At 40.7% G+C, this 20,016-nt stretch overlaps 1 protein-coding gene across 1 annotated transcript in view; it reads left to right on the top strand.

The window, feature by feature from the left end:
* The window catches only part of LOC139154118 (serine protease 27-like), a 46,311-nt gene extending 27,423 nt beyond the window's left edge, over positions 1-18,888 (top strand). Inside the window, exons 3-8 of the mRNA XM_070728548.1 lie at positions 3,196-3,332; positions 7,390-7,416; positions 8,969-9,131; positions 10,960-11,231; positions 17,063-17,232; positions 18,601-18,888. Of these exons, the coding sequence (XP_070584649.1) occupies positions 3,196-3,332; positions 7,390-7,416; positions 8,969-9,131; positions 10,960-11,231; positions 17,063-17,232; positions 18,601-18,888 (1,057 nt within the window). The remainder of the gene's footprint in view (positions 1-3,195; positions 3,333-7,389; positions 7,417-8,968; positions 9,132-10,959; positions 11,232-17,062; positions 17,233-18,600) is intronic.
* The last annotated feature ends 1,128 nt before the right edge of the window (positions 18,889-20,016 follow it).

Genomic DNA, 20,016 nt, shown 5'->3' on the forward strand with positions numbered 1-20,016 from the left:
CTAAAAAAGCCAACACAATCTTAAGCTGCATCAATAGGGGGATGCACTCCAAAACTAGAGAGGTATTAATACCACTCTATAATATCAAGGTCAGACCACACCTGGAGTATTGCATCCAGTTCTGTTCACCACACTTTAAAACAGACATAGAAACTCTGAAAAGGGTCCAAAAAAGAGCAACCAAAATGATAAGTGGACTAGAAACCAAGTCATACGAAGAGAGATTGCTGGAACTGGGCATGGATAGCCTAGTGAAAAGAAGGTCCAGTGGCCGTGGGGACATCATAGCAGTATACAGGTACTTGAGGGGTTGCCGCAGAGAGGAGGGGGTCACTCTATTCTCCAGGGCACCAGAGACCCAGGCGAGGAACAATGGTTGGAAGCTGACCAAGGAGAGATTCTACCTGGAAATAAGGAAGAATTTCCTGATGGTCAGAGAGATCAACCAGTGGAAGGGCCTGCCAGTGGAGGTTGTGAACACCCCAACTCTCGACATATGCAAGAGGAGATTGGACTGCCATCTGGCTGGGGAGGTGTAGGGGGTTGGATTTGATGACCTGCAAGGTCCCTTTCAACTAAAATAATGAAATGAAATGAAATGAAATGAAATAAATAAAATAATAAGATGAGATGAGATGAGATGAGATGAAATAAAATAAAATAAAATAAAAGTTCAGACTTCTTTTCCATGTGAAAAAAAGAGACAAAACATTCATACAGATACCCTGTATGATCAATATTCATCTTTAATATTTTCATTATCTTATCATGCATCAACTCAACAGTCTCTCTAGATGCTTCCCAATAATGATATAATTCAATAATTATTACATATGCATCTAAGAATATTCCTTAGTATGACTGTGTAGAATTGAGTAGTAGATACATTTGTATTTCACTTGGGTTTCAAAACATCAGATGACCAAGTAAATAACTGTTTTCCAGTAGCTATTAGGATTTTTTGCAACCCATATAGAAACCTTGTGAAATAAAATATGTTTTCCCCAGAAATGTTGCAACAAATTTTCTCTGAATCCCTAACCAACACATTAGCCATGTCCATGTGAGTTTTAGCTGCAACACTCCTGGGAAGAACCAATTTGGGGGTCATTATTTTTAAAATAGTAGCTAGGTAGGACTAACCCATTTTTCTTCCTCCTTAAGAATTCTACCCCAGTTAAAATTATCTGCCTGAATTGTAGCACTCAGTCTCTGCATTAGGAAAATCAAGCCACTAAACGTTTACTGGAGTACTTAATGTAATATAAAGATGATTGTTGTTTCATTTTTGACACCATAGGAATGAAAAAGATGTTAAATATATATCGTAATAGAACTTAGACTTACGTACAGTAGTACCTCTACTTAAGAACGCTTCTACTTAAGAACTTTTCTAGATAAGAACTGGGTGTTCAAGATTTTTTTGCCTCTTCTTAAGAACCATTTTCTACTTAAGAACCTGAGCCCGGAAAAATTTCCCAGGAAATTTGAGAGTGGCACAAAGGCCCAGCCAGTTTCCTGCCATTTCCCCTTTAATCCCGGCCATCTCGGGCTTTTCTGGGTTGCAAGAGGAGCCTTTCATTGGTGCTTAAGGAGGCTTTGGCAGTCCAGAGTGAACGGAGTGTTTTCCTTTTCTTGGGCACTTGGAGAGGGAATAAACTATTTCGCTGTAGTGACTCCCTCTCACTGCCTCCCATACACCTAGTGCAAGGTTGCCTCCCAGAGCATCTGGGCGTGGAAAGGCAAAATGGGGCACTTTGCCCCAGCCAGATCAACTTGGCTCAGAGTCCCTCTTCTTTTTTTAAGCCTTAAAGTTTTGGATTTTTTAAATTCACCTCACCTCACCTTCTTCCCTCAGCAGTGACTGTCCTCCTCCTCTTCCTCCTCCTCCCACCCAAATTCCAAGCTTTTATTTCTTTCCTAATGGGTTTGCATGCATCATTTGCTTTTACATTGATTCCTATGGGAAAAATTGCTTCTACTTAAGAACTTGGTACCTAGTCATGGAACGAATTAAGTTCTTAAGTAGAGGTACCACTGTACTTCTTTACAGTGCTTTACAGCCCTCTCGAAACAGTTTATAGAGTCAGAATATTGCCCCCAACAATTTGGATCCTCATTTTACCAACCCCAGAAGGAAGGCTGAGTCAACCATTTAGATAATATTAGAGGTATGTAAACAAGGAAAAATCCTATTCAAAACATTTATTTGGTTTAGAGAATCATCCTAATTCTGATATTCAGATCAAGCCGTCGAATTAATTTGCTAAAAGACTTTAAATTGGGTAAGCAACCATTCCATCTTCAAGAGCTGAGATTGAAAGGGTCCCTTATTCACTAAAGCTCAAGAGATGTAAATAGCCATAGATGATATTGTATTAATTAGTAAAGCTGGAAATTGCAGACAAGTGATCAATATTTTGTTTTTAAACCACTTATCTCATCATTTATTCTATATATTGAAAGCAGCTTTTAAAGATTTGGTTAACAGAACATTCCTATATATGCTCCCAGATTTTGTTTGAAGTGAAGTCTACTAGAATTCAATGGGACCTTCTCCAGGACACCTTGATATAAGATTACAATTATCAGTAAAATCATTACTAAGGCCACAAAATAGTTAAAAATAGATATATATTTTTCTGTATCATGTTTATCAATCTCTGAACCAAAAAAAAGATCATGGAGAACCCATCTCAGCTACTTTTCAAATAACTTGAATTCCACCCTAAAGATAATACTAAAAAGCTTCGGAAGAAAAGGAAAGTTGGACAAGCTGAAGGGATGCCGACTGACTCTTAATTATCCTGTAGAAGCCAGAAAAAAATAGAACTCCTAGCTGCAGGTAAGGGTGAAATATACATATATAGATTTATTGTAATTTAATCAGATTTGGGTGGTAGAAGGGTCATATTATGGGTCATATTGAAGATTAATGGCACAGAAAAACCCCACTAGTTGCACTGATGTGATGGGATAGACCTAGAAATAGGGAAATGGCTAGCTTGAAAGGAAGGAAGCAGTAGCAAGGTACATTTACTCAGCAGGTTTCATAACTATCTCAGCAGGCAAATGCTAAGAATTGGCAGGATTCCTAGGATGAATACGCCCTTAGGGGTGTGTGTATGTGTGTGCGTGTGTGTATATAAGCATCCAAAATCTGAGAAGCCTAAATTAATCTTCTTATTTTGTAAGAGTACTGCATCTTATCTTTTTGTGCATGAGGAAAACAAAGGAAGGAAACAAAGAAATCACCAGTGGTGTTATGGCCCATCACCAGCAAGGGCTAGGGAGAAGATTTTTGCTACTGATGCTCCTGCACATGATGACAAGTAAGTATTGATGGACTTCCTATACAAACAAATGTTTCTCAGTAATGAGAGATGGGACAGACCCAGCAATATGTAATATCATAGATTAAATGCCAAAATTCCACCAGGGCTCAATTCTCTTTTTTCCTCTCCTTTCCTTTTGTCCCAGAGGTGCTTTTTTCAAAAGGCAATTGGACTTGCTGGTTTTTCTTTTCCTATCCTCTCTTCTCCCTGGTAAAATGCAATACTAAGCTTCTGAAAGGATTTACTAACTTTTCAATGGCACTTATATGAAACATATTTAAAAACAAGGTGTACAATTTCTTTTCTCTGTTTTGGGGAAAACGAAAGGGAAATTTGGCTGGCAGACGTCAGTAATTGAGATGAGCAGCACAACAGCTAAATTTGATTTCCTTACAGTTACATTTGCACTTGATGAAACAGTCATGAGTGATATATGATTACTCTATGCGCATGTTTTAATAATTATTTTAATTGTCATAGTCAACACTTTAATTATAATTGATTTCAGGAGCTCCGTGGCAAACTTTTAAGGGCAATTAGGGCAACTCAAAGCTTCGTACTGTCACCATCAAGACTAAATAATGAGTGAGCCTAATTTAGGAGATAGCCATCAAACGGCACCCCCATTATAAGAGGAAACTCAACAATTCCTTAAAAGAAACTTTGGGAGGAGAAGAATTTGGGTCAAGCAAGGACAGGCCTAGGGCACAAATGAGGAATTACTGGGTTATGTTGTCTGTTGGGTTAGGTTTGCCAAGTTTGTCAATGTTCTACTGTCTGCTGTACAAAAAGAAGGTGTTTCACCCAGTGAGTCAGCCTGGCTCTTAGTTAATGAATTTGTGACAGTATTCAACATTTGTGGATCTTCTTATTGTTCTGAACTAGTTTATCTTCATTGCCATTGACAAAACCATGTTTGAACTATCTAAAATCCAAACTTCTTGGTAGCTCTGATTTAAACTTCTATTTGAAAGCATTTGTCACTGATGGGTGAAATATGATTTGTATGCTAATGATATCCAATTATACATCTCTGCCCCTGGAAAACTACAGTGCTCTTGATACCCTCTTTTAATGCCTAAAAACTCTGGGAGTATCGATGGAGAAGAGCAATTTTCAGCCCAATCCTGGCAAAACTGAGTAATTTGGGTTTAGGAGCCTTGCAGAGCTTTACCATATTTTAATGGATAGATTTATAATTCCATGGACTGTATGAGCAATTTCTGGACTCACAATTCTTGTTTAAAGAGCATGTGTCAGGAGTGGCTTGGAGGGCTTTTGCACAACTTCGTGTTCATACTCAATTGTGCCTGTTCCTGTAGACCCTAGAAGTAATCCTCCACTTATAACTGATCACTTAGCAACTATTCAAAGTTATGATGGACTTCTCCAGGGCTGCTTGTGATCCAGATTCAAAGTTCCAATGGCTGGAACTCTCCTGTGATCACATGATTGCATTTGGAGCATTTAATAATCAAACCACATTACTGTAATGACCATTTGTGATTTACATTTTTTGCTGGAAACTGGTGTTTATTTCTAGTTTCCATCGTATGAGTCCCAGCAACCGATTAGGTCCCACAGAGTTGGCCTTCTCCAGGTCCTGTCAACCCGACAATGTTGCTTGGCAGGGCCTAGGGGAAGAGTCTTCTCTGTGGGGGGCCCAGCCCTCTGGAATCAGCTCCCCCCAGAGATTCGCACTGCCCCCACCCTTCTTGCCTTCTGTAAGAGTCTTAAGACTCACATATGTTGCCAGGCTTGGGGCAATTATGTCTCAGACCCCTGGCCAATGAAATGAGATATATGTTGTATGACTGAACTGGTATGATTGTTTAAAAATATTGGACTTTTAAACTGTAATTTTAAATTTTATTAGATTTGCCTTTGTGTTGTATTGTTATATTATATGCTGTGAGCCGCCCCAAGTCTTCCGAGTAGGGCAGCATTCAAATTAGATCAAATCAAATCTCAAATCAATAAACAAACAAACAAACAGCCTGTTTATGAACAATGGATCCATTTAACAATCATGGCTTTCGCTTAACAAGCAAAAAAGGTTGTAAAATCAGGCATGGGTATGTGGTATCCCATTGATGACCAGCAAGACTTACAATAATAATTCTAGGGTCATGTCAAAGACTATCTTTACTCTCAGTTATTCCTACCCTGGTCACAGTGTAACCAGTTATATGCATTAAATTACATTACATTTTTGCTCCCTGGCCTGCATCAGTTATTATTATTATTATTATTATTATTATTATTAGTAGTAGTAGTAGTAGTAGTAGTAGTAGTAGTAGTAGTAGTAGTATTTATTAGACTTGTATGCCGCCCCTCTCCAAAGACTCGGGGTGGCTCACAACACAACAATAACACAATACATTACAAATCTAATAATAAAATGTAAAAATCCATTAAAAACATTAATAAACATAACTAGTATTATAAAATCCCCAACTACACAATCGTACACATTCAACCCAATCCATCATACAACAGAGGTCGGAAAACACAACAAAGGGGGGGAGGTAGTTATCTCCACTCCTGGCGACAAAGGTGAGTCTTCAGCATTTTACGGAAGGTGAGGAGGGTGGGGGCTGTTCGAATCTCTGGAGGTAGTTGATTCCAGAGGGCTGGGGCTGCCAAAGAGAAGGCTCTTCCCCTGGGCCCCGCCAGCCAACTCTGTTGGACTTAATCGGCCACTGGGATTCGTGCGGCAGAAGGCGGTCCCGGAGGTATTCTGGTCTGATGCCATGTAGGGCTTTATAAGTTGGTAGTTTGGTTCTGGATTCAATTCAAGGTACTGATTTTGACCTTTAAATGCTTGTGTGGTATGGTTATTTGAGGGATTACTTCTCTGCAGTTACATACCCATTGCATCAATTCTAGCTCAATGGGAATATTATGGGTCCTTTATGTTATGAAGTTTCATTTGATGGGACCCAGAAGACAAGCCTTTTTTGTCATTGCATTCACTGCCCCAACCCCTGGTAAAATTGGTCCTGACCCATTGCCTTTCTGGAAACCCCTTAAAACCTGATTTTGTCAGTAGGGTTTGGTGACCCATAGAAATAGGGACTTGGTGAAATGTTGAAGACCTTGCCTGGTGTTGTTAATGTTTATTTTTTAATAACTTTTTAAATGGTTAACTTAAATGGTTTTTAAAACTCTGTTTTTTTGTTTTAATTGTACCTCACTGAAAATTACATCAGTGAAATGGCCAGCTAGATAAATCTGATAGATAAATAAGTTAAATAATATAAGTAGGTCAAATATAAGAAATACTTGATTTTAATTGAGAGGTTTAAGATGGTTGGGCTATGCATAGAATTATCAAAATTGACTATGGAGATGCAAAATAGGGATGAAACCGAATTCTACAAGGCCTGGGAGAAATGGTACCAGTGGCTAAGACAAAAAAAACCCTAAATATTATTTTAAAAGAAAATTGTTCAACAACAATTTCATGTACTGGCAGCACACCATGAAAAAAACACAAACTTTTCACATAATTTACAAAAGACATTGATCGACACAACCTTTAGACAAGGAAGGAACATTATGAACAAAACTCTAAAATATTGAGTGCACGGACAAGAACTTTCTTGTTAGATAAACACCAACAATATCTACAAAAATTTAACTAACATCATACAATGAACTAATAAAAATCAAGGGAACTTTACGCTAACTACACATTTAAATCAGAGGTCGTATATTATGGAAGTGCCAGCTAAATAGCCAGCATGTCTTCTCCTTTTCTCATTTCTTTCTCAATCCCCCTTTTCATTTTTCTTTCCCCAAACTTCCCCTTTCTACTATACCTTTTCTATCTTTTAGTTTTCTTCCTTCTCTCTTTTCTTCTATTTCTGTCATAATACAACATATATGATTGATATGTCATATTTATATTTATCTCTGTTTCATTTTTAACCTATATAAATATATCCTTTTTAAAAAAAGAAATACTTAGCAATTTCCAAATTACTTCCATTGAATTAAAATAGCAATCTAAACTGCAACTCTCATGTTTTTATATCTCTCTTTTTTTTAGATGTTGAACCAAGCTATACTCCCAGAGGTGAGCATCAATTATATCTGCTTACATATTGACTTGTTAGTGTGTTATTGATTAGAAAGATTATCCTACTAAATTCTAATATAATATTCTGTAAAGAATAGCCATCTTAGAAACTATATAATAGAAATAATGACAGTACTGTATCTTACTTCAGTTGAAGCTGAAAAAATATCGAATATTGCCTTTACTAACATCAAAGTCATTTATGGAATGTTGTTAGTCACGTGTTCCACATGCACTCCAGTCCATCATCACCAGGCTCAAAATTACAAAAATGAATTAAAAGTTGGAGGAACCTAAAGGATTCTTTAAGAAATGTGAAGGAGGTTGACTAAGGAACAAGATTGGAAGAGGAAAAATGGTTCTTGGATTGGCAATGTAGAATATTAAGGAAAAATAGATGAGTGGACAAATAAAAAATAGACTAAGGATAAAAGTATTTGACTAAATGTGGTTAGAGGAGAGGGCCCAAAGGGGAAGTAAAAAGAAAAGCAGGGGGAAATGGAAATGTGGAGTAAACAGAAATAAACTGGTGTTTATTTCTAGTTTCCCCTTTGGGGACTTTCTCCTCATAGCAAAGAAGAGGTTGGCCATCGGGCAGCAAAACACTTAAGAATTCATAGATTCATAGGTGGCACCTCCCACCAAATAGGATAACAAAAATGTTCCCTAAGACTTCCCCATTATGCTGGAAATGTAAGAAGGAAATAGGGTCCTATTATCATCAATGGTGGATGTGTAGTAAAGTTAAGCTTTATTGGAAAACGATAGAAAGAATAATAAAAGAAATAGTAAAACAGGAGATAGAAATAACCCCAGAATTTTATTTACTGGGTATAACCAATCAGAAATATAAGAAAGAAATTTTACACCTAGTTATTCATATTTTGACCGCGGCCAGGACAATATACGCGCAAAATTGGAAAGGGGAAAATATCCCCAAAGAAGAGGAAGTTATTAAGAAAATATTAGATTGCGCTGAAATGGATATGATGACAAGACGGTTAAAAGATCAAGAAGAAACAGAATTTTATGAGATATGGAACAAAGTGTATATATGGATAAACAAGAAGAAATATTAAAAGTAAAAAAATAAATAAATAAATAATAGAATTGTATTAGCAGAGATATGATTTAAGAGTTATGTTAGAATTAGCAGGGATATGACTTAAGAGTTATGTTAGAATTAGTTTATGTATGAAGATTTATTACATAAGGCAAAACAATTTTTTTCTTTTCATTTAAAGTAATAAGTTGATTTTAAGTATTTTTTCAATGTATTCTTTTTTCTGTATTAAAATTTTATTTCTAGAATAAGCGGGGAAGATACAACCCCATTTTTATGTTAAATGTATGTTTGTCAGTTTTGTCTATTTTAAGAAAATTAATAAAATATATTGGGGGGGGGGAAAGAATTTATAGATTCATACCTTTTAAATTTCAGATTTTTCACAATTCCAAGATGATAGAAGAGTAAAAATCTAAAATCCAGATAACCATGAAATACCATGTAATTCTACAGGAACAGTAAAGCTTTCTCTCTTTTTTTCAGTTTGTGGAAAACAAGGCTATTTGAACCGGATTGTAGGGGGTACAGATTCCCGGGACGGAGAATGGCCTTGGCAAGTGAGCATCAAGTTGAATGGGGAACATCACTGTGGTGGTTCTCTTATCACAGATCAGTGGATCCTCACAGCCTCACATTGTTTTAGTCAGTAAGTATGCACTCTACAATCTGCTGGCTATCCTTCAATCATGTTTCTTGGGGAAACAAAATTCTTGGCAGAGTTTCAAATGCAGCTTTCAAAAGTATCCCAGTGCCTTCCCAGCCTGCCTGGGAATTTACAGGCAGTCTTCTAAATCAGACTCATTATTTAATAATGGTTATAAGCCAGGTATGGTAGTCTAAACTAAGAAACAAACACTGTGTAGATCTAAAACTATTTTTTATTAGAACAACTATACTAATAGAATGTTATCAGTTCTGGATGTGCTCCCCTTCCTTACTCTTTTACCTTCAGGTCAATGATGGGAGCTAATATGAGCTATTTTCATACATCCCCTTTTTGGCCTAGGCTCAAGCTTGTTTATCTGATCACTGCATTGGTAATGGAACTTTTTTCTGTTCTTCAAGACCATCTTTATATTCACATTAAGGAAAACAAAGACTGCATTTCTTCCTATATTTTGTAGGGTAGGTGCTTCCAGTCAGTCTTCACACTTATTGACTGCCTGGACAAGTTCTTGCATTTTTCATAATATTATTACAGCAATAATATTAACTATAAAGATAAAAGTGCCCTCAAACTGCAGGTATAGGAAACACTAAATAAGCAATTAGCCACTGTTCTGATATTTTTTTAGCGTCTCAGAAAAATCTGAGGTTTCAGGTGATCTTTTTCCCAAGAACCATCAAGCAAGCCTCGTCCTGCCTAGCTTCTAAGCCCAGAAAAAATCAGTTACATGGTGAACTTGAAAAATTAAATGACTTGATATCAGCCTGCATTTGAATCAGTTTGAGGTGAAACTGAAAATTTGATCATGACTAATTTAACTTCACAGTTGAAGATACAACTCAATACTTTCACTACTTATTTTTTGCAGTCTTTTGATTATGTTTTAAAGAATATTTTCATTTTCCCCATTGATTTTGTAGTTCTTTATTTCTATACAACTAGGAATTTGTTTAAAAAAATAAGAAAAATATTAATTATAAAAGCATAAACCCTGTTGATTAATAATAGAAACTTCCTTCAGGATATTTGGATTATGGAGAAGAGAGATTGTCCTCTTGTTCCAAAATAGATTAATTCCTCATTTGATATGTCCCCCTGGTTCAGCAGTGGCACAGTGGCTCAGTGGGCTTGTCAATCAGAAAGGTCAGTAGTTTGGTGGTTTGAATCCCTAGCACTGCGTAACAGAGTGAGCTCCCATTACTTGTCCCAGCTTCTGTCAACCTAGTTTGACAGCATGTAAAAATGCAAGCATAAAAATAGGGACCACCTTTGATGAGAAGATAACAGCATTCTGTGCACCTTTGGTGTTTAGTCATGCCGGCCACATTACCGCGGAGGCGTCTTCAGACAGCGCTGGCTCTTCAGCTTTGAAACGAAGATGAGCACTGCCCCCTAGAGTTGTGCAAGAGATACCTATACTTTATACTTGGTCCAGTCAGTAGAGTGTATGTTGTGTTTCCCAACACATAACCTATTTTCCCAATGGGATGTTCAGTTTGGGGGGGGGGGGTCATGTTCTAGCTATTTTTCCATTCATCCCAGTTAAAGCTACAAAATTGGCATATTCCAAGCAAGAATCAACCAATTGAGTCAGAAAGTGTCAGCCATGCGTGCTAGAGTGGGAGGGAGGGAGGGGAGAAAAGGAGAGAGAAAGAGAGAGGAAGGGAGAGAAAGAGGGGAGAGAGAGAGATTAAAAAACAATGAAGGGTCTCTTTTGTACTTTGGTTCAGTGCTCATCTTATTTTGCACCAAAAATAATTCCATTTGTCATATATAGTCTTCTTTTTTCTCACTTTGTGCCTCTCAGGATCAACAATCCTTCTAATTTTACTGTGCTAGTTGGAGCACTGAAGCTTTCCGACCCAGGGCCTCATTCAATGGTAGCCTCTGTGAAGCGCATTATTCTCAATCCCACTTATGAAGGGAATTCAAGAATTGGAGACATTGCCCTCATCCAACTGGAGCAGCGGCTGCCTCTTAGCCAACAGATCAGCCCAATCTGTGTCCCTGGCGCCAGCATCAACTTCCAACCAGGACAGAAGTGTTGGGTCACTGGCTGGGGGAACATCCGAAGCAAAGGTAGGTGTTGAATATGATAATGGGGAGGGGAAACCTGAGACAAAGTTTTCCGTCTGGTCCATCTTTTAAGTGGGAAATAACTGGTAAGTTTAAATTGATCGGTGCTCAATACAGGTGGGAAATTCAAGGGCTCTGAGTGGCTGAGCTGTCAGACTGCTGCTCCCTTTAAAAGAGGGAACTGCCGGACAGCTCTGCATTCACCTTCTCTCATATTGTGCCAGTATGCCAAATAAAAGAGCTGTTATTCAGCTGAGAGCCCTGCCCCTTCATTCGACGCATACTTAGGAGTAGGTAAGGAAAGACAAATGAAACTACAGAATTTTAACTACTACTAGGGTAATTCCCAGAGTCCCTATGGTGTTGGGTGGCATAGTATGTATATATATATGTGTGTGTGTGTGTGTGTGTGTGTGTGTGTGTGTGTGTGTGTGTTTTCGTAGATTTTCACGGGTATATGTATGTAGATTGTTCTGAGTTCGGGTTTTGCCCCGTGTAATATTTTGAGTGTCTATACGACGTTTCTACGAAAACAAATATCTTACCTCTACGGGGAGGACACTTTCCTACTGACTAGGACCTATGAAAAACTTGAAGTCAGAAAAGCCTCCATCTTATGTGATCTCACATTCCTACGCAACTGCAGAGACAAAAGAATAATTCCCAAATACTTCCAACTAAAATTCCACCCAAAAACCCCAGCCATTGAGAGGATCCTAAAAAGAACTGAATTAGCCCTAATTAGAAATGAACTCCACAAAAAAAGATTCATACTTGATGAAATCAACAAAAGTCTACTCTCTCTTCACCTTAAAATCAGCAACATATATATATATGTTTTCGTAGATTTTCACGGGTACAGGTATGATGGTCTTGGTATATTCGGGTTTCTTCCCGTGTAGGATTTGGAAATTTCTGGCGACGTTTCGACAAGGTCCCACTCGTCATCTTCAGGCTGGTGTTTCTGTCCTTGTTCTAAGGCGAACACTGCAAGACCTGAGCTGCCTTCCTTCTATAAATACTGGTGGCTGGGTGTGGTTTGATGGCTCAGCAATTGCCTGCTGTGTAGAAACTTCCTGGTGAGTCAGTGGGGTAACATCTGGGGTCATTGATGTAGCTGAGGTATGCTGATTAGTTAATGGTTGTAGATTAGATGTGATATCCTGAGTAGTTGGAACTTGCAGGCTACTTGATTGTTTTGCAATGTGTGTTCTGAGTCTGGTTTCTATGGCTGGGATACGTTTGAGGGCTGGTTTCCAGATGTCTGGCAAGTGGGAGGTATCATCCCGCTTGTTCATATTTTGGGGATGTTTTTCTATCTCGATGGCTTCCATGATTATTCTTTTGCTGTAGTGTTCTGTTTTGGAAATTAATTTGGTACTGTCAAAATCAATTTCATGTCCTGTAGTTTTGAAGTGTTGGAAAAGGGAGGAGGTTTTTTCTTTTTTCTTTAATGCATTCTTATCTTCTGCAACACGTGTTTCTACACAACAGGCAATTGCTGAGCCATCAGACCACACCCAGCCACCAGTATTTATAGAAGGAAGGCAGCTCAGGTCTCGCAGTGTTCGCCTTAGAACAAGGACAGAAACACCAGCCTGAAGATGACGAGTGAGACCTCGTCGAAACATCGCCAGAAATTTCAAAATCCTACACGGGGAGAAACCCGAATATACCACACCATTATATATATATATATATATTATATATATATATCTATATCTATATCTATATATATATATATAGTCTCCCTTAATTTTCAAATTCAGCTTAAACATGTGACACATACAGATAGAATTGTCGGCTATCAATAAAATTAACTGCCTTGGAAATGGCCCTGGGTTGGGCCGAGAGGCAAAAAAGGAGCTGTGATGTTCCTTCAATATACCAGGGTGATTCGACACAAAATGTAACCCTTCCCTGGTACAGAGCTGAAGGGATTGGATACTGTAGCCTAGAGGATAATTCTCTGCCTTACAAGGCAAAGGTTGCAGGTTCAAGTCCCAGTGGGTATGGCTAGCTGATGAGGCCAAAATAAGGCCGAATTAGATCTATCCTAGTCTCCCTTAATTTTCAAATTCAGCTTAAACATGTGACATATATATATATATATATATATATATATATATATATATATATATATATATACAGTGATCCCCCGCTCGTTGCGAGGGTTCGGTTCCAGGAGCCCCCGCAACGAGCGGGTTTTCGCGAAGTAGCGATGCGGAAGTAAAAACACCGTCTGCGCATGTGCAGACGGTGTTTTTACTCCCACAGCGCTAGCGAGGAGCCGAAGATTGAGGACTCAGCTCGGAAGCTGCACGGGTGTTTTAAAAGGTCTCCGCCGGCATGGGGGGCTTCTTAGCACCCCCCCAAACCCGAGTTGGGGGTTCGGGAGGTGGTAGGAAGCCCCCCATGCCGGCGGAGACCTTTTAAAACACCCGTGCAGCTTCCGAGCTGAGTCCTCAAGCCAATTCTGTTCCCTGCCGGCCCGATTGAGCGGCCGGCGGTCTCCATTCAGGGAACAGAATGGAGCGTTCCGCGGCGGGGCTGCTAAGGGGGGGGGAGACGAGCCCAGCCCCGTGACATTTGTTTTCCTGCCGCCGGCAGCCGAGTGATCCTGGGCTCCTTCGCAACCTCGGAGAGCTTCCTGGGCATGAAAGCTCACGAAAACCAGGAAGCTCTCTGAGGTTGCGAAGGAGCCCACGATCACTCGGCTGCAGGCGGCAGGAAAACAAATGTCACGGGGCTGGGCTCGGTTATCCCCTCGGCTCCCCTCCTACCAGCCCCGCCGCGGAAGGCTCCATTCTGTTCCCTGAATGGAGACCGCTGGCCGCTCAATCGGGCCGGCAGGGAACAGAATGGAGCGTTCCGCGGCGGGGCTGCTAAGGGGGGGGAGACGAGCCCAGCCCCGTGACATTCGTTTTCCTGCCGCCGGCAGCCGAGTGATCCTGGGCTCCTAAGCAACCTCGGAGAGCTTCCTGGGCATGAAAGCTCACGAAAACCAGGAAGCTCTCTGAGGTTGCGAAGGAGCCCACGATCACTCGGCTGCAGGCGGCAGGAAAACAAATGTCACGGGGCTGGGCTCGGTTATCCCCTCGGCTCCCCTCCTACCAGCCCCGCCGCGGAAGGCTCCATTCTGTTCCCTGAATGGAGACCGCTGGCCGCTCAATCGGGCCGGCAGGGAACAGAATGGAGCGTTCCGCGGCGGGGCTGCTAAGGGGGGGGGAGACGAGCCCAGCCCCGTGACATTCGTTTTCCTGCCGCCGGCAGCCGAGTGATCCTGGGCTCCTAAGCAACCTCGGAGAGCTTCCTGGGCATGAAAGCTCACGAAAACCAGGAAGCTCTCTGAGGTTGCGAAGGAGCCCACGATCACTCGGCTGCAGGCGGCAGGAAAACAAATGTCACGGGGCTGGGCTCGGTTATCCCCTCGGCTCCCCTCCTACCAGCCCCGCCGCGGAAGGCTCCATTCTGTTCCCTGAATCACTTTGAATCCAGCAGCTTCTGCTGGATACGGGCGGTGGGTGGGACGAGCGGTGAGGAAGCCAGGGGCTGTGGCAGCTCGCCCCCCCATCGCCTGTATCCAACAGAAGCGGCGGGATTCAAAGTGCTGGGGTGGGGGGGGGTGTCCCGACAGCCCCCCACCCCAGCACTTTGAATCCAGCAGCTTCTGCTGGATACGGGCGGTGGGTGGGACGAGCGGTGCGGAAGCCAGGGGTGTGGCAGCTCGCCCCCCCATCGCCCGTATCCAGCAGAAGCTGCTGGATTCAAAGTGCTGCTGGGAGCCGCAGGCGAAAGGAGCTCGGGCGAAATGACTTGGAGAAATGTGAAGCTGAAACCGGCCGGTTTCAGCTTCACATTCCTCCAAGTCATTTCGCCGCTCGTGTCCTGGCTAAACCGGGCAGCTGCAGCCAACGCGCGCTACGATCTTCCGGGCGAGCCAGGCTCAGTGACGGAAGGCAGCGGCTTGGGCCGAGAGGAGCCGGCCTTGATCCGCTGAGCCTGGCTGGCCCGGAAGATCGTAGCGCGCATTGGCGGATCAAGGCCGGCTCCTCTCGGCCCAAGCGGCTGCCTTCCGTCACTGAGCCTGGCTCGCCCGGAAGATCGTAGCGCGCGTTGGCTGCACCGGCGGCGACATTGCTGCCGGCTTGGCTTCGCTCGCCGCTGCAGCCAACGCGCGCTACGATCTTCCGGGCCAGCCAGGCTCAGTCACGGAAGGCAGCTGCTTGGCCCGGGATGCTGGGCCGAAAGGAGCCGGGCTTGAAGATCGCAGCGCGCGTTGGCTGCGGTGGCGAGGGCTTGCAATGGAGGGTGGAGGAAGCGGCCATGGGAGGGCGAGCTGCCTCAGGGAGGAGGATCGGGCGGGACCAGGTGGGGGCTGGAATTTCTCCGCCAGGGCGAAGGGCGGGCGAGCGGGTGCTGGGGAGGGCTTCTCGCCCTCCCGACAGCAAGAGGGGGGAGCGAACGGCGTGGGCAGGCGAAGGGCGGGCGAGCGGCAGCGAGGAGTTTGCGTGGGCGGTGGGGAAACTCCTCGCTGACGCCAGCAAGAGGGGGAAGACCCAGGAAAGCCGCTGCCATCTACGCATGCGTGCAGGGCACGCATGCGTAGATGGTATTTTTGACTTCCGGGTTGAAAAATAGCGAAGTACCCTGTTCGCAATGGTTGGGGACGCAATAAACGGGGGATCACTGTATATACATACATATATACATATACATATACATATACATATATATATATATTCTACAAAAACATACACACACACATGCCCCTCTCCAAGAAATCAGGGCGGCTCACAACAATAATAACAATGTACAAATCCAATATTTAAAAACACAATTTAAAAACCCTTATTAATAAAATAATCACACAACCCAATCAAACAAATACATACACAACCCAATACAAACATATATATATGTGTGTGTGTGTATGTATGTATGTATGTATGTATGTATGTATGTATGTATGTATGTATGTATACTGCTTAAAAAAATAAAGGGAACACTCAAATAACACATCCTAGATCTGAATGAATGAAATATTCTCATTGAATAGTTTGTTCTGTACAAAGTTGAATGTGCCAACAACAAAATGAAATTGATTGTCAATCAGTGTTACTTCCTAAGCGGACAGTTTGATTTGAGTATTAAAGATTATATATAAACTTGATCTGATTGGGCAACTTTCTGACATGTGATATGATTTCATCACCTGTAGTCTACCCAATGTCCATGATTCAGAGGTAGTTAAGTCTAACACATTTTTTAGACTCTAGATTCCACTGCTTCATCATTCAATTCCTTTTATATAAAGCATTTTTAGTAGTCTGTTATTTTAGCAGCAACATTAGTGCAAAAGAGAAAACAAGAGCATAAGTTTTGTTTTAAAGGTGATTATATTTTATATGTGTGCATTTTTACACATATGAAATTAATTTAACTTTATGTTATACAATAATTTTATATATGTGTGTGGATGTGGATGTGGATGTGCATTGTGTATGTAGTACATCACAAGGTTATTGAGTAGCCATTATTTAACATTTTAAAACGTTTGCCCTGACAATTTGTTTTCTTCACCTACTATCTGATAAGAGCCCAAAGGCTGCATATACAAAATTTTGTTGCAAAAATCTTTTTTATCCATCCAGAGTTACTGTATACAGAGGATAGTAAAGTGAAGAAAGTTTTTTTAATCAAGAATTAAAAACAGCTTAAGTATATAAGAATCAGATGTAAAATTCCATGTGCAAACCTTAATCCTTAGAAAGAATGTAAAAATGTTCTAGTGGTTCCTTTAAATGAAATCTCTTCATTTACTCCCTTTGCAGAAGGACGGCAGAACTCTGACATACTACAAAAGCTAGAAATTCCCATAATCAGCACAAAAAAATGCAACTATCTCTACCGCCAGGATTCTAGACAGCCCAGGGCCTCAAGACAAATTAAAGAAGATATGATATGTGCTGGCTATGCTGCTGGAGAACAGGATGCTTGCCAGGTTAAGATTTTGCTGGATTCAAATTAATTACATGTATATTATAAAATTAATTAGAATATACATGTACAAAGATTTGGGCAGCTTCTTCATTTGCTATCAATGTTTCATTCCAGAATAATTCTAGTAAGGATAGTTGGGCTGCAAAACTTTGTATAATCACCAATAGCCAAGATTATCTTTGCTATCTTCAGGTAATTATCTGGATTTTTGAAGTCTAAATATGGAATCTTTACTCCTTGTAATCTGAAAGGCACACACACACGTATGCAAATATAAAAAGAACATTTTCATCTCACTTTTATATGTATTTTTAACAGGGTAGTAAAGATGAAAGCTGGATTACATTTTGGTCCATATTTCATATTCCATGCTAATGGTCCATGTTCCATGCTAATGATAAGATGTAGGCCAGTAATGGTTGGGTCAACCTGGGTTACAATGTAGTAAAGGTACTTTTTCAAAAGGCAACTGGACTTAGGTTTTCCTTGAAGACCTATCACTTCTCATCAAAGAAGCTTCCTCAATTCTGAATGAATGGTGGAGGATGGAATGGTTTATATGCCTTGCCCTTATCTGGTCATTAGCACTCTTTCTGGGAGTTGTTCACAAACTTGGAGATTTATCTTTGCCCTCAGGATCATCTGAATAATGCAATTGGGTGTGGAACATTCTTGAACCTGCTGAAAGGATTGTGTGGTTGCATAATTCAGGTTAGCCTGAGGACACAGATAAATTTCCAAGACTCTCATAAAGACTGCTAATGGCAGATGACTGTAAGAAATACACATCTTTCCATGCTCTACAATTCAGTCAGAACCAAAGAAGCTTCTTAGATAAGAAGTGAAATGTCTTTAAAAACAACAACAAAGTCCAGTTGCCTTTGAAAAAGCATGACTGAGGATCTCCATTGGACCTTGCTACAATGTTTCTGTAGCATGTTTTTGAAGTGGGCATCATGCTTTTGCAGAAACTACTAAGACTATTAAAATGAAATTTCTGATTTATTACATTTTGGAAAAATAGAAATAGGGCCAAATTTGAACTCCTGTAGATTAATAGACTTCTTCAACTTCAGGTAACCCTATTTCAGTGCAACTCTCAAAGTAGCAGAAACCATTTATCTCTGCTGTATTTCAGTAACATACCCATCTGTGTTCTTCATCGTGCAGCATTTATAATAAGCATTTATTTATTTATTTATTTATTTTTATTTTATTCTTTGTCCAATATACAATACATATGGAAGAGTATTTGTTTATTTATTTTTATTTGTTTGTTTTGTCACATGCGCATTGGTGGTATACAAAGATATATATTTGCTTCCATCATTGCCAATATTTTTCTTTAAATGCTGCTTTTTTTGCACAGGGTGATTCAGGTGGTCCACTGGCCTGCCGGATAGAAGACTTTTGGCTTATTGCCGGAGTAGTGAGCTGGGGAGATGGATGTGCCCAGAAGAATCGTCCTGGAGTTTATGCAAGAGTGCCATACTACCAACAATGGATCCAAACTCATATACCAGAGCTTCGGAACTCCCATTGGTCCAGAGTAAACAACAACAGTACCAGTGATGGTGCCTCTACTGGAAGTTTCAATTTCATCTCCATCTTTGCTGCCACTATTGTTTTGCTGCTATTATCTCAGCAGACTTTTTAAAGAAGAGAAGGCTTTCTCCTAGGAAGCTGTTTCTGTTGATTTTTTTTTAATCCTACATTTTGGAAGAAAACTGAAATTGTCAGAATTGTCAATGAGGAAACAAAGGATTTCAATTTTTTTCTTTCCTTACTGTGAGAAAGAATTCACTTCAGCATGCCACTTTTGGTATGATACTCATGAAATTGATGGGTCTTTAGGAGCATTTCCTTACCCTCCTTGCTCTCACCATCTCCATTTCTCATGGATTGAATTCTCCACTCCAGAAATAGTACTTGAAGTAGAGCTGTATTGGAACAGAGGAACCCACAACCTTTCCAGTTCCTAGAACAGATTCAGTGGTAGACATGGGAACATGTGTGGCATTTGTTATATTATGACTCACTTGTTTGGTATATATCCATCCAAGAACTGCATTTCATATTTAGTCAACTTAATAAATGATTTTGTTATCATAAATGCTGTAATTGCTGCAGGGAATGAGATCCAGCCTAGGGCCCCTACTCTCTCCCCTTCTGTTTAACATTTATATGAGGTCACTAGGTGTGGTGGTCCATCAGTTTGGGGAGGTTGAGATATCATCATTATGCAGAAGACATCCAGCTTTATATCTCTAACTCAACCCCTTTGGGTGATTATTGACATCCTTTCTAGTGTCTAGAAGTTTTTGGAAATGGATGAAGTAAAACAGACTGTGAATCAGCCTTAGCAATTGGGCTGTTGGTATAAACCTCAGGAGAAAAAGTTCTTCCACCTTTAGTTCTGGATGGGGTCACTGTAGTCCAGACAGATTTGCAATCTGATGCTCCTCCTAAACATGTTGTCAAACTTTCAAAGAGCAGGTATAGCCATGGTTAGAATAGCCTTTGCACACTGTCAGGTTGTGCACCAGTTGCAACCACTTCTAGATCAGATACTCACAATTAGTCAAGTCCTTGTAATCTTTTGTTTACACTGCTGCAATACACTCTACATGGGTTTTCCCAAAGAGGACTCAGAAAGTTCAACTGATGCAGAATATGTTTGTGCAGTTACTAAATGGTACCCTGTATAAAGCATACATAACATCACTACTGTGTGAACTGCATTGGTTAGCACTATTTTTCTAGGTGCCATTGAAGGCACTAGCTG

This window comes from Erythrolamprus reginae, chromosome Z (assembly GCF_031021105.1).
Source record: "Erythrolamprus reginae isolate rEryReg1 chromosome Z, rEryReg1.hap1, whole genome shotgun sequence".
Lineage (NCBI taxonomy): Eukaryota > Metazoa > Chordata > Lepidosauria > Squamata > Dipsadidae > Erythrolamprus > Erythrolamprus reginae.